Below are 12,292 nucleotides of genomic sequence, written 5' to 3'. Positions count from 1 at the left end.
TTTCAATGAACATATAACACAACGATAGCAATGAAAAGTTACAGAACGAATGACATGAATAAAAGTATAGTGACTGGCTTTGAATGAGTAGATGTTGAAAACGTTTCTCTGGACAATGAAAAAAATTTATTTCAGCACAAATATCATGTTTCTCCCTACCTGAGTATGTTTGGATGGCAAAGTCTGTTCATAAGCTGCACTTCTCGTAGCATGTTAGCTTTGTTACTTGCAAGTGTGTTCATTTTCAGCGCCATCACCTGTCCTGTAATGCGATGCTGCACCTGTAATGCACACAGAGGATTCAATGTGAGTGATTTAGTCATTTCATCAACAGTTTGTAAATTTGGACAAATTAAAAGCTTAAATTTAATTTACAAAATTACTGAGATTTTTTACTGTGGTCAGATGCATTCAATTTGGTTTAATTGTTCTTGTGATGTGTCTAGAACTTGACACAAAGTTCACATCTGGCAAACTGAATGGGAAAAAAAAGGAAAATGTCCTAGGACCTTGTCTGTAGACCTCTCTGATAAAACTGTGGTGAAGAATAGATGAAGGCAGGAATGTAAAACCATTTCTAAAGCTTTGAGTTGCGGTAAAAAGCCACTCTTCCTACAGTTGGCCAATTAGTCAAATTAATAAACCACGCAGTTTATTCATCGCCTTAGGTCAAGGAGATGACTAAAAATACAATGACTTACGTTCTACTATTTTAACTTTCTACCATACTTTTATATCGAATTGAAATGTTATCAGTTTGAATTTGTACAAAAATGGCAACACAACATAATCACATGATTATGATAATCAAAGTTAACAAGGGATAATCCTGACTTTGTTTCTTAGCTAAACAAAGTCTAAATACATGATAATGTTATCATAGTAGGTTAACATTAACATCAATAATTATGTTGTTTGCAAGTAAGGATGGCACTCAAATGGCTTAATGTGCCTCTGGGAACTAAACTAGCCAATCACCCACAAAGGACTGGATAAACTCTCTTTAACAGACAACCTTACTGTTTTTGGAGCTCAAAAGAAAGACTTTGATTCCAAATGACATATGGGAACAAATAATCTAAACCACTAATACTCTAAGCTAAAAACAAGAAATTTGAAAAACCAACCATAAGAAGGTTAACCTTCTACTGCAATTCTAAACTATACCCTCATGCCGATCAATACTTCTTTGTAAAATTATAATAATTTGTGTCTTGAAAATATTGATGCTATGCATTCTTTGCTGAAGACTTGAAAGGTTGAGACCATCATAGGTTAAGAGAACAAACATTTCTGTTCAATAGACGTGTTGACATATTACTAGGAAAACAGGAAATATGAGCTTTCCTTGAAAAAAAAGTATACAAACATAAATTTCCTTTTATGTTTATACTATTACAGTATATGTGGCAAAAAAACAGAGTTAGTACAATTTTAATGAACTTGACAGTTAATATTTGGTATGAGCAACTTTGTTCTTAAAAAAACAACCTGAACCCTCAAGCTTTCTTATTTCTTTAAGTATTCTTCAGGAATAGTTCTCCAGGCTTCTTGAATGACGTTCCAAAGTACTGTTCCTTTCTCTGTCAAGATTATCTGACACTGCTTCAATAATGTTGAGGTCTTGGCTCCGGGGGATCACCTTTTCTTTTGTCCTCCACTTGTCCAGTTTCCTCAACTATTTTAAGGATGCTACACATCATGCTGAGTTTTGTCAGCTGATACCTATTTGAGATGCTGCTAGTAATTCAGTAATTCAGACACAGTTTAAAATTGGTCCGATTCCCAGTTGTCCGTTATGTGTAGACACAACACTGTTTCATGCCTTGAATTTGGTGCCATTTTTATGCTGAAATGATTCGTAGTTTAACGTTAAGTGATGTAACAGACCAAAAAAAGACATACTGTATTCCAATGTCCAAAGAAAGACTTTGAAAGAACTTCAGAAAGCATGGAGAAATGTTGCCCAAAACCACTTTGAAGGATTACACAGAAGTATGTCTCTTGGAGACAAAATAAAATGTCTCTCTCAGATCATCAGGAAGAAAAGTTGTTTGCTAATCTGAAGGTGTGTGGCTTGATCCCCGGCTTCCCTGAACCACGTTACCTACAATACCCCCGTCAGTGTATAAATGTGTGTGAAAAAATAAAAAGTATTGTGTAGCCTGTAACACTATATAGACTAAAGCCCCATACACACACGTCGCTGCTATTTACTCGCTCAGCGAGTAAAGTCAATAGAATGTCTATGTGTTCACGCGAGGCGAGTAGGCGAGGAGAGTACAAGCGAGTACAAGCGATGCGATGTGGGCGGATTCCGAGATGAACATATTTCAACTTCGAGCGACGTGAGTAAGCGAGTAAAAGCGAGTAGCCAATTAAAATGCAGAATACAGATTATTGACAGGTGACGTTCCCCCAGTGTTCTCCAAACAGTGGCCACCCAACTTCTACACACCAAGTCAGCAAAAGCACCCAAGCGAGTGGCGAGTAGGCGAGTGAGCGAGTAGCGAGTAAATAGCAGCGACGTGTGTGTATGGGGCTTAAGAAGTGCTACAATGTGTGTGAATGGATGACTGTGGCTTGTAATGTGAAAGCACTTTTCTAGTCAAATTAGACTAGAAAAGTCCTATATAATTACAGCCCACTTACAATAAAAGAAAGGAGGGGTGACTATTCTTTTGTGCAGTGCTTTATGTTCCAGGCTATGATTGATGTAAGCTGCACGGTTGCCTACAGTAACTGCTGAAAAAAATGAATTTCTTTTCTTTAGCAAATAAGTTTTTTTTTAACAACCATCAGTAAATTGTAAATCAGCTTTTATCATTGACTTATTTCGTTGCAGTCTAGAGGCGACATGCTACTTTTCATTTTGTTTTATTCTTTGTTTATGAGATTGTGTGCACATGTGTGTGTGTTCCTGTGTGTATTAATAGCATAGCACTAATAGGCTTTGTGGATTTCCCATCACTCCTCCTGATCTGTACAAATCCACCGTGCCATTACTGAGGGCCACGGCACGCAGACATGCACAGAAATGTGAACACACACACACCAACACACAGTGAAGAGTTAACAAGAAAACAGCACACTGAGTTTTACCACTTACAAAGGGCACGACTTCTCGATGGATAAGGCCTTGAGCTCAAAAAATATTTTGAATTTCTTCAGGCTAAATCTCCTTTTTCAGCTACGTGTGATTGGTAATTAACTCCAGCCTGTGAAAACAGTCTGGCGCTTGTTTCAGAAATCTTTATATCATTACAAAAAACAATACTGTAAATAATCAGCCTTAATAAAGAACTAGACAAGGACCACTGTACAATATTTGGCACTGACGTTAATGTAAATTTAGGTCCAGATATAGTAAATCAGGAAAATTAGCACATGGTTGCAATGCAGTACGTGTCTCGCATGTGAGTAGCCAGTTCTGTGACTGGTTCAACAATGAACTCATTTATGAATTCAGATTCAGCCAGTTTATAATATTGCTGATCAGGTATGAGTCATTTACTAACAACACAGGCATGCTTGTTTCTTAGAATCAAACAAATTCAATATGATGAATATTGAATAAAGTATTTTTCTATTCTATTCTATGATTTGACCATTTTTTTTCAAGTTCCAATTAAATGGCAAGAGAAGTGTAAGGTGGATCCACAAAGTTGCAAATTTCCTGTAAAAATAGAGCTGAGTAATATGGACCAAAAATTCTATTCCAGTATTTTTGGGCTGAATAGTGATATATGGTATATACAGGTATTCTATAGAACTGGGCTAAATGTTCAGTTTTAACTGAATACAGATGCTGATGCATTTTAAACACTACATGAATGCAGCAGCATTTCATAATATTGTGCCAGATATTGACAGTTACATGTCGCCAGCAAAAGACATACACATGTAATCTGAGAGGACCAACCGTTAGAATGTCTGAGCGGCCATAGAATAGAATAGAATAGAATAGAATAGAAAAATACTTTATTTATCCCCCAATGGGGGAAATTCAAATTCGTCAAGTAGCTCAACATTTTTTTTAAATGGAGGCAATAAGGAGAATTCCAAGATTGAGGATCCAGATACATTTATTTTTCTTATCAATAATCCATACACCAACACAGACATTTTCAGACTGACTACTTATATACCTTCGGCTCAGATAATGAGCTGGACTATACCATTTAATCCGGATAAAATCAGAGACACACACATACCTACAGTATATCTACAGCAATATTTACACCCTAACTCATCACTTGAAAAAAAATATATATATATATATATATATATATATATATATATATATGTAATATAATATAATATAATATAAAATATATATATAATCAACCATCAACACACCCACAGTAAACCTAATAAACACACATACATATTTTACACCAGTTAAATACATATTTACACAACATGAAACTCCCCTCTATCTATTTCCACCTTGTCCTACTCCCTGCCGGAACTAATAAGGTGCGCGTGCCCTCGGGAGACAGGATGACAAGCAGAGGTAAATTTATGCTAATCCACAATCAATACAACTAATACACGTTGCGTTAGTCTTTATTCCCTTCTACCGCTGTCGGCTTATCAATCCACGTTGTCTCATTCACAGGTGAACTACTAGGTGCGTCAGACCTGCGTCCCTCCCCATGACATGATTATTTCTGGACTGTAATGTACCGTACTCAATCAATAAATATATTTAAATACACACACATACCCGTGTGTGTTTCGTCTGTGCAATCTTCAAATGTATGAATTGTTCAAGAGTCTTTTAAATAACACTCATAACACAAACTCGTCTGGTGAGCTAGTGACGGCGGCGCGTCTTCACACCGACAGTTTATTTTTGATTGAGAAAATGTTGTATTTAACATTTCTTAATTGCACCTTCACAATTATTCACCTTCACCTTAAGCATTGACTGCAGCTGTAACTGTACAAAACTATCCTCAATAAATTCAATTCAATAATACTTTATTAATCCCATAAGGGAAATTATATTGCTGGAATATAATCCATTATTAAAGATATGCTATTGTTACAGATAGACAACAACAAAAAAATACATAAATCAGCTGAAAAACAAATGTAGCAGAGACAAAGGTGTGGAAGAAATATTCAGAGGTCACCATCAGTGGGTTGGGGTATTGTTTTTGTAGCTTGGTAACAATTTAGCTGATGAATGTACATGTAGCATTGGCAGGTAACACAGGTGAACTCTCTCTGTGTACAACATGGACAGGACCTTGCAGCGAATACTTCAATAACTGGGGTGCAGAGGAGCTCTTTCTTAGTAACATGTCCAAGATTACACCATCTGTTGTTGACGAGTACTGTAATCCTTCTCCTTCCCTGTTACCTCTTTCTGTTTACTCAGAAATAATCTGTTTGAAGAGTTTCAGTCAGGATTCAGAGTGCATCATAGCACAGAAACAGCACTGGTGAAAGTTACAAGTGATTAGGGGTGTAAATAGTAATCGTTTTGGGTCGATTCATCGATTATACAGCCGACGATTCGATGCGTCGACTCGTCCGCGAGATAATCGATCAGTGTGATTAATTAAATTCATAGTTTGCCGCCTGTTCACCTGTGTATTTTCAGCATCTACTCGGACGTGTGCGTTTCTAATTACCGTACTCCTAAACTGCGGGTGGTGCTATTGTTTTACTACTTCACACGCCCCTACCGTCAACCTCCTCGACTACTTCCGCGCGCCATCCCCAGTGAGAGCGATGGAACCGCAAGAGATATTTACTCCCGTCGGCTTAAAGTCATGGGTTTGGAAATATTTTGGCTTCAGAAAAACAGGAGGAATAATGGTAAGAGATGTTGCAGTGTGCAGAGACAAAGGCTGTCAGGCTGAGATCAAATACCACACTAATACATCAAATCTATCGGCACACATGAAAAGGCGTCATGGTATCACTGAGACCGATTGTACAGAAAGACCAACAACGCCGCTGACAACGTTTTTTCCTCAAAAGTTGTCGGCAACTTCGAAATGGGCAAAAAACATAACCAGGGCCCTTGCGTTTTTTATGTGCAAAGACATGAGGCCCTACTGTGTTGTAGAGAACGAAGGCTTTAGATACATCCTCGAAGTCCTTGAGCCGAGGTACAACATCCCCTCGCGGCAACATTTCAGCGAGTCCTACATTCCGAAGATGTACAATAAAGTGCGCAATGAAGTTATTCAGGGGCTGAAGAGTGCAGGGCGAGTAGCCATAACCTCCGATGGATGGACTTCATGCACGATGGAGTCCTACATCACTGTAACGTGTCATTTCATTGACAACGAATGGCAAATGAAAAACCATGTTTTACAGACTCGTATCATGGAAGACACTCATTCGGGAGTTAATATCGGGCATATTCTGAGAGGTGCATGTGAAGAGTGGGGTGTATTGGACAAAGCACCTGCTCTCGTCACCGACAACGCTTCCAACATGGTCAAAGCTGCTAGAGAGGCAGAGTTCTCACTGCACATAAAGTGTTTTGCGCATACACTCAATCTGACAAGATGGTCTGAAGCTTGCTGCCGCAGACAGGCTTTTAGGACGCGTGAGAAAAGTTGTGGGTTTTTTTCACCGCAGCCCACCTGCAGTTATGAAGGAGAAGCAACGTTTGCTGGAGCTTCCACGACATAAGCTAATAACGGACGTCAAAACAAGATGGAACAGTTCGTTCGACATGCTGGAACGTTTTCTCGAACAGCAACCGGCGGTGACGGCGACACTGCTGGACAGAAAGGTGACGTGCATACGCTGAGTGAGGGCGACATAACAGCTGCCGAACAGATGCTGAGTCTACTGGCCCCACTGAAGGTGGCTACAACGTTGATGTGCGAGGAGAAGCAGCCAACTGTGTCTGTCCTGGCACCCCTCCGAATGAAGTTGTTGGCGCATTTCGAGGAGGCACCGGGTGACGCCCACTTAATCAAAGAAATTAAACGACTCATGGCTGAAGATCTTAGAGGGCAATATGTGGACGAAGAACCATTCTTACTTCGCGCAGCTGCATTGGACCCCCGATTCAAAAAGCTTCCTTTCCTCAGTGATGTGAGAAGAAACCAAACCTTTGAAGATATTGCTGAAGAAGCGGCACAGCTAAAGGAACAGAGGGTAAGTTGCTTCTCATTTTAGTCATTTAATCTAAATAATAACACTGATAAAGCCATTGTCTCATTGAAATTTGAGCACTCTACCCTACCTTTTACTAATAAGTCTCTGTTTATGTGTGGGTCTGTGTTACAGAATGAGTCAGAGCAGGCCCAGTCTGAACGTGAGCAAACACCTCCTCACACTTCTGACCAGATTCCTAGGGAGCCACATGATGTGGATGAGCTAAATGATGCGAATGAGAAACGTGAGGAAGAAACCACTGAAGGCATGTACTGTTATATGTAACACACAACTAATCAAGTAGATAATAGATAAGTAAATAATAATTAGATTACAAGTAGAACAATAATTAAGTATTTTTTTCTGTGCCATTCTAGAATGCCCTACTGTTCCCAAGAAATCAAAGGTGTTGGAGGACCTGTTTGGCGAGTCCTTCTGTACTGAGGACCCAAGTGTCAGAAACAAAACATCCAATGAGCTAGCCTATGATGAAATTAGGAAGTACAGAGAAGTTGCATCTTTGGGCCTAGGTGGTAAGGTGTTAGACTGGTGGAGAGCTCACCAGGCTGAGTTTCCTTTCCTTGCAGACCTGGCCAAGACTTACTTATGCATTCCTGGCACAAGTGTACCATCAGAACGGGTATTTAGTACAGCAGGGGACATTGTGCGTTCAGAGCGCAGTGTATTGTCTTCTGAGCATGTGGACCAGTTGATTTTCATGAAGAAAAATCTGTCCAGGAGCACCATTGAAATGTAGGTCAGCCTCCTTGTTTTTTTTTGCTATTATTGGGCTGTGGGCTTATGTCCTTTTGTTATTTTTTATTCTTATTGCACTTTAACTGTTTTTTTTAGTGTTCTATTTGCAAGGCCCTTACTATAGCTCAAGTCAACTGACCACAATTACCTCATACTTCTAAAATGCAAATGCATTTTTTTTCTTTTAAGAATTTGTGGAGTTTTTTTTCAGTGAGTTCACCTACTGCAAAGGATATTTTCAAAATGTAACCAATTTTGTATGAAAGAAAATTGCAGTGTTGATTTACTTGCACTGTAGGTCAGTCTTTGTTTTTTTTTCTCTTTTTTTATACAGTGAATAGGCTAATGGCCATACTAGACCTGCACAGTAAGCACTGAAGTGTGTATAGAATACTGTTTCTGTATTCTCAATAAAAGGCAAATTATATTTTTGTTGATTTATTTCAAACTTATTATATATAAAAAGTGTAAAAATATTGAGAATCGAATCGTATCGAATCGAATCGTGGGGAATTCTGAAGAATCGAAAATAATCGAATCGTTGGCTTATGAAATCGAAATCGAATCAAATCGCCGATGGTGCCGATTTACTAACCTGACTCACGTCATCTGGCTGCGTTCACCAACTACACGCGGGGGCGTTCCCTTTCCTCACACAACCATCTGAGGAGCCTGGGAGTCATATGTGTTTCTTCCGATTAGAAAATAATCAGAGCCAATCATTAATCGCTGGGTGGGACTTTGGATGAATGGGCGGCATTATGGCCGCGTTATGGCCGCCCATTCATGCTCCAGAGGGCGGGAGTCAGGTAAGCTCTGAGCTACGTCACGGGTTGAGTCATTGGGAGAGGCTGCAGTGGCGTGTCAGTTAAGATGACGGACAGATTCTTCATCCAATCACATGCACGAGTTTTAGAAAAAATAGCCCCATTTGAAATCATGTCGGTTGTGGGCTCGTCCCAGATGGTATGCGAATACCAGAGGGCGGGAGTCAGGTAACCGATTTACACCCCTACAAGTGATCTCTTCTTAGCCTCTGATAGTGGTCTTGTGTCTGTGCTTGTCCTGTTGGATCTCAGTACTGTATTTGATACGATCGATTGCAGCATTCTCTTACAAAGACTTTGACATGTAATATGGATTAAAGTAATATTCATCTGACAGATTATAATTTGTTCTTGTAAACGAAGAAAATCTTTTTTTTCCGGAGTACACCATAGTAAATTAAGGAGTTGACAGTTTTCTGTGGTTGGACCGATTTATTCACTCTATACATGCTTCCATTACGTAATCATATAAAACAACATGGCATACATTTCTATTACTATGCTGATGATACTCAGCTATATGTATCTATGAAATTAGATTAAACCAATAAAATGGTTAGACAACAAGCATGTCTTAAAGACTAAAACCTGGATGACTCAAAATGTCCTGCTTGTGGTCTTTGGACCCAATCGCTTCAAGGAGAAACTGTCTAGTTATATACTTACTCTATCTGGCATTTCCTTGGCCTCTAGTACTAAAGTGAGGACCCTTGGAGTTATTTTTTTTTTATCAGAATCTGTCCTTTGACGCACATATAAAACAGGTTTCTAGGACTGCCTTTTTTCACCTTCATAATATTGCCAAAATTAGGAACATCCTGTCTCAGAGTGATGCAGAAAACTAGTCCATGCATTTTTCACTTCAAGATTGGACTACTGTAATTCTTCATTATTGGTCTGTCCAAAAAAATCTCTGAAAGCCTCCAGCTGATCTGAAATGCTGCAGCCAGAGTTCTGACGAGAACTAGCAGGAGAAATTACATTTCTCCAGTTTTAGTTCTAAGAACTGTCCACCTCAAATTTTGTTCTATGAACTGCCCTTCCCCAGGGGAACTGTTTCATTTTGCATTCGCACATGAGTCGGGACCTTAATAGGGACTGATGCAACGCAACCGTCTGCGACAGTGACGTGTTACTTTAGCCCCACACTCAACAACAAAACAAAACAAAACCCGTGAAAAGTAAGGAGATGACAAAAACACCACCAAGAAGCTAATATGTAGAGCGAGGAGGCCATCGTATTCAATGGTCTGCATGACGGTGATATTAATCATGGACGATCACATAGGGCGTCTAACATCGAGGCTGGAAGAGCACACAGAGAGAGTCAGGAGACGAAGAATCGAGTGGCAGGCAATACTTCTTCGTTTCATGAAGGAAGGAAGGAGAGCAGAGTGCCGCAGACAAAGGAGACAACGTGCAAGTTTAACATATAAAACATGCGCCGTTTGTGTCGTCGTATGAGTAAACATTTCAGCCGTTATTCTACTGTTTACGTTGAGCAGATTAGGAACATGAAGAAGCAGAAATCTGACAATGGGCATAGCTAACATCCACCAAACATCTACGTCATCTGTGTTCATATGGAACCCAGAAAAGACCCTGCCTCAGAGAAGGAGCTAAAATGGTTATAGGAACTAAGGGCCGTGGTCCCTCGTTCCTGTATCTCTGAATGCGGGGAAAAACGGCCCCTATTCCTGAAAAGGTTATAGGAACTGCAAAAGTTTCTTACAGTGGGAATGCACCTAATGGCCCTCATTTATCAAACTTGCGTAAGACGAAAAACGTGCGTAGGTCGTGTGTACGTTCTTTTCTGCGCAAAGGTTGGCATTTATCAAATCCATCGTGAGCGCAGGAAAGATGAAATCGCCACGACAGGTCTGAGGCCGGTGTACGCACTTTTCCATTTTGACCTGCGGTGACTGCAATACAGCAGCGTCACTAGTGCGTGCTCAGGAGTCGCAACAAATCCCTAGGTTAAAATTACAGACTTATCACTTCAAAGAAGGCCCATGTTTTATTTGACTTCAACATAAATATAAACATAAACGCAAATTAAATAAATTAAACAAGTACAACTCCGTAATTGGAAGAGTGATGGCTCATTATTCAACCGCGCACCCTCACACCGAACAGGAGAGGCGCTTTAACACTGCGCATACGCGCACGCGTGCCACTGTGGAGAGGTGTATAGGGCTCCTAAAGCTGGATCTGTCTCTCGGCTGCGGGGGGAACCCTATACGCCCGAAAAGGTATGCAATATTATTATTGCATGCGGGGATCTCCATAACATTGCCCAAAAAACTGGAGTGCCATTTCCAGATGTACATCCAGAGGACCCCGTACCCAGAGATCCCTACCACCAGCCTGCACAGCCAAGAGCGCTCAGGAGAAGAGAGGAACGTATTCAGCGATTCTGACTTTTGGTAAGCATTCTGTTATTCAAGGAAAAAAGAAAGGAGAACAACGATTTCTTTCAGCATTTATTCTGTGACTTCAGTGTTTCATTTATGTCTTTCAATGTACTGTCGATAGATTGCATGGTGTGTGTTAAAGCCATCATCCACTTCACGATCTCTGTTTGTCTTTCTAGGACCTCTGTGGTCAACACGGCTGGCCGGTGTGACGCTTCATATCGGACCACTTCTTCCTGATCTTATTGGAGAAAAAGTAAAACATCGTTCAATTTTAGATTTAATTTAATCTGGAGTTCATCACATTTTATTGACCATCACAGTAGGGGAAAATACATAACTTGTCCGGTCTGCGATTTACATCGCCAACGCTGTTGACAGCGTTTCTTTGCCGCCTTTCGTCTATCCATGTCGCAAACTCTAGAGGTGCGGCCTCTCAACCCCCTTTTGTAGAAGGCGTGGTTAGGATCATTACGATGGATTTCAGCCACCGGATTTATCAACAGCCGCTCGGTTTTACGATGGGATTGGTGTGGTACGCATGTTCTGTAAATCTCACTTGAGCCTCTGCGTACGACGAGTTCTCCGCTCATATATACGATGCTTCCTACGACGGCTTGATAAATGAGGGCCATTGTTGTTAAATTCAGAGTAGAATTTAAAATTCTTCTTCTAACTGGATTAAGTAAGCTCCTAATGACCAAGCTCTATTATATCTTAAAGTTCTCATATTGCAATATCTTCCAAACAGAACACTTCGCTCTCAGATTGCAGGTCTATTTGTGGTTCTAAGAATTTCTAAAACTAGAATGGGAGGCAGAGCCTTCGGTTATCAGGCCACTCTCTTGTGGAACCACCTGCCAGTATACGTCCAGGAAGCAGACACTCTTTCTACCTTTAAGATTAGGCTTAAAATCCCCCCCTAAACATTAAATATGGAACAAGCTACTGTTAATACAATACAATATATAACTTAATATTGCACACATGCAAAATCGAATTTTAAATTTACTCTACTCTGATGCATCCAAGCCAGATACCTGGCATCTCTTCTGATGCTAGTTCATCAATGTCTGGGCTCAGGCTCTAAGCTGAGGAAATCAGGATCGAGTGAAGGTGTTCATCAGTCAGACGTCTCCTGTGAGATGATTTGGTCATCTT

The 12,292-nt window shown here is 40.1% G+C and overlaps 1 protein-coding gene across 1 annotated transcript in view; it reads right to left on the bottom strand.

Moving 5' to 3' along the window:
• LOC142379038 (dual specificity testis-specific protein kinase 2-like) overlaps positions 1–12,292 on the bottom strand; it is a 50,594-nt gene that overhangs the window by 22,609 nt on the left and 15,693 nt on the right. Inside the window, exon 3 of the mRNA XM_075464110.1 lies at positions 160–281. Within this exon, the coding sequence (XP_075320225.1) occupies positions 160–281 (122 nt within the window). The remainder of the gene's footprint in view (positions 1–159; positions 282–12,292) is intronic.

This window comes from Odontesthes bonariensis, chromosome 4, assembly GCF_027942865.1.
Source record: "Odontesthes bonariensis isolate fOdoBon6 chromosome 4, fOdoBon6.hap1, whole genome shotgun sequence".
Lineage (NCBI taxonomy): Eukaryota > Metazoa > Chordata > Actinopteri > Atheriniformes > Atherinopsidae > Odontesthes > Odontesthes bonariensis.
This window is presented reverse-complemented; position numbering and strand designations above follow the sequence as displayed.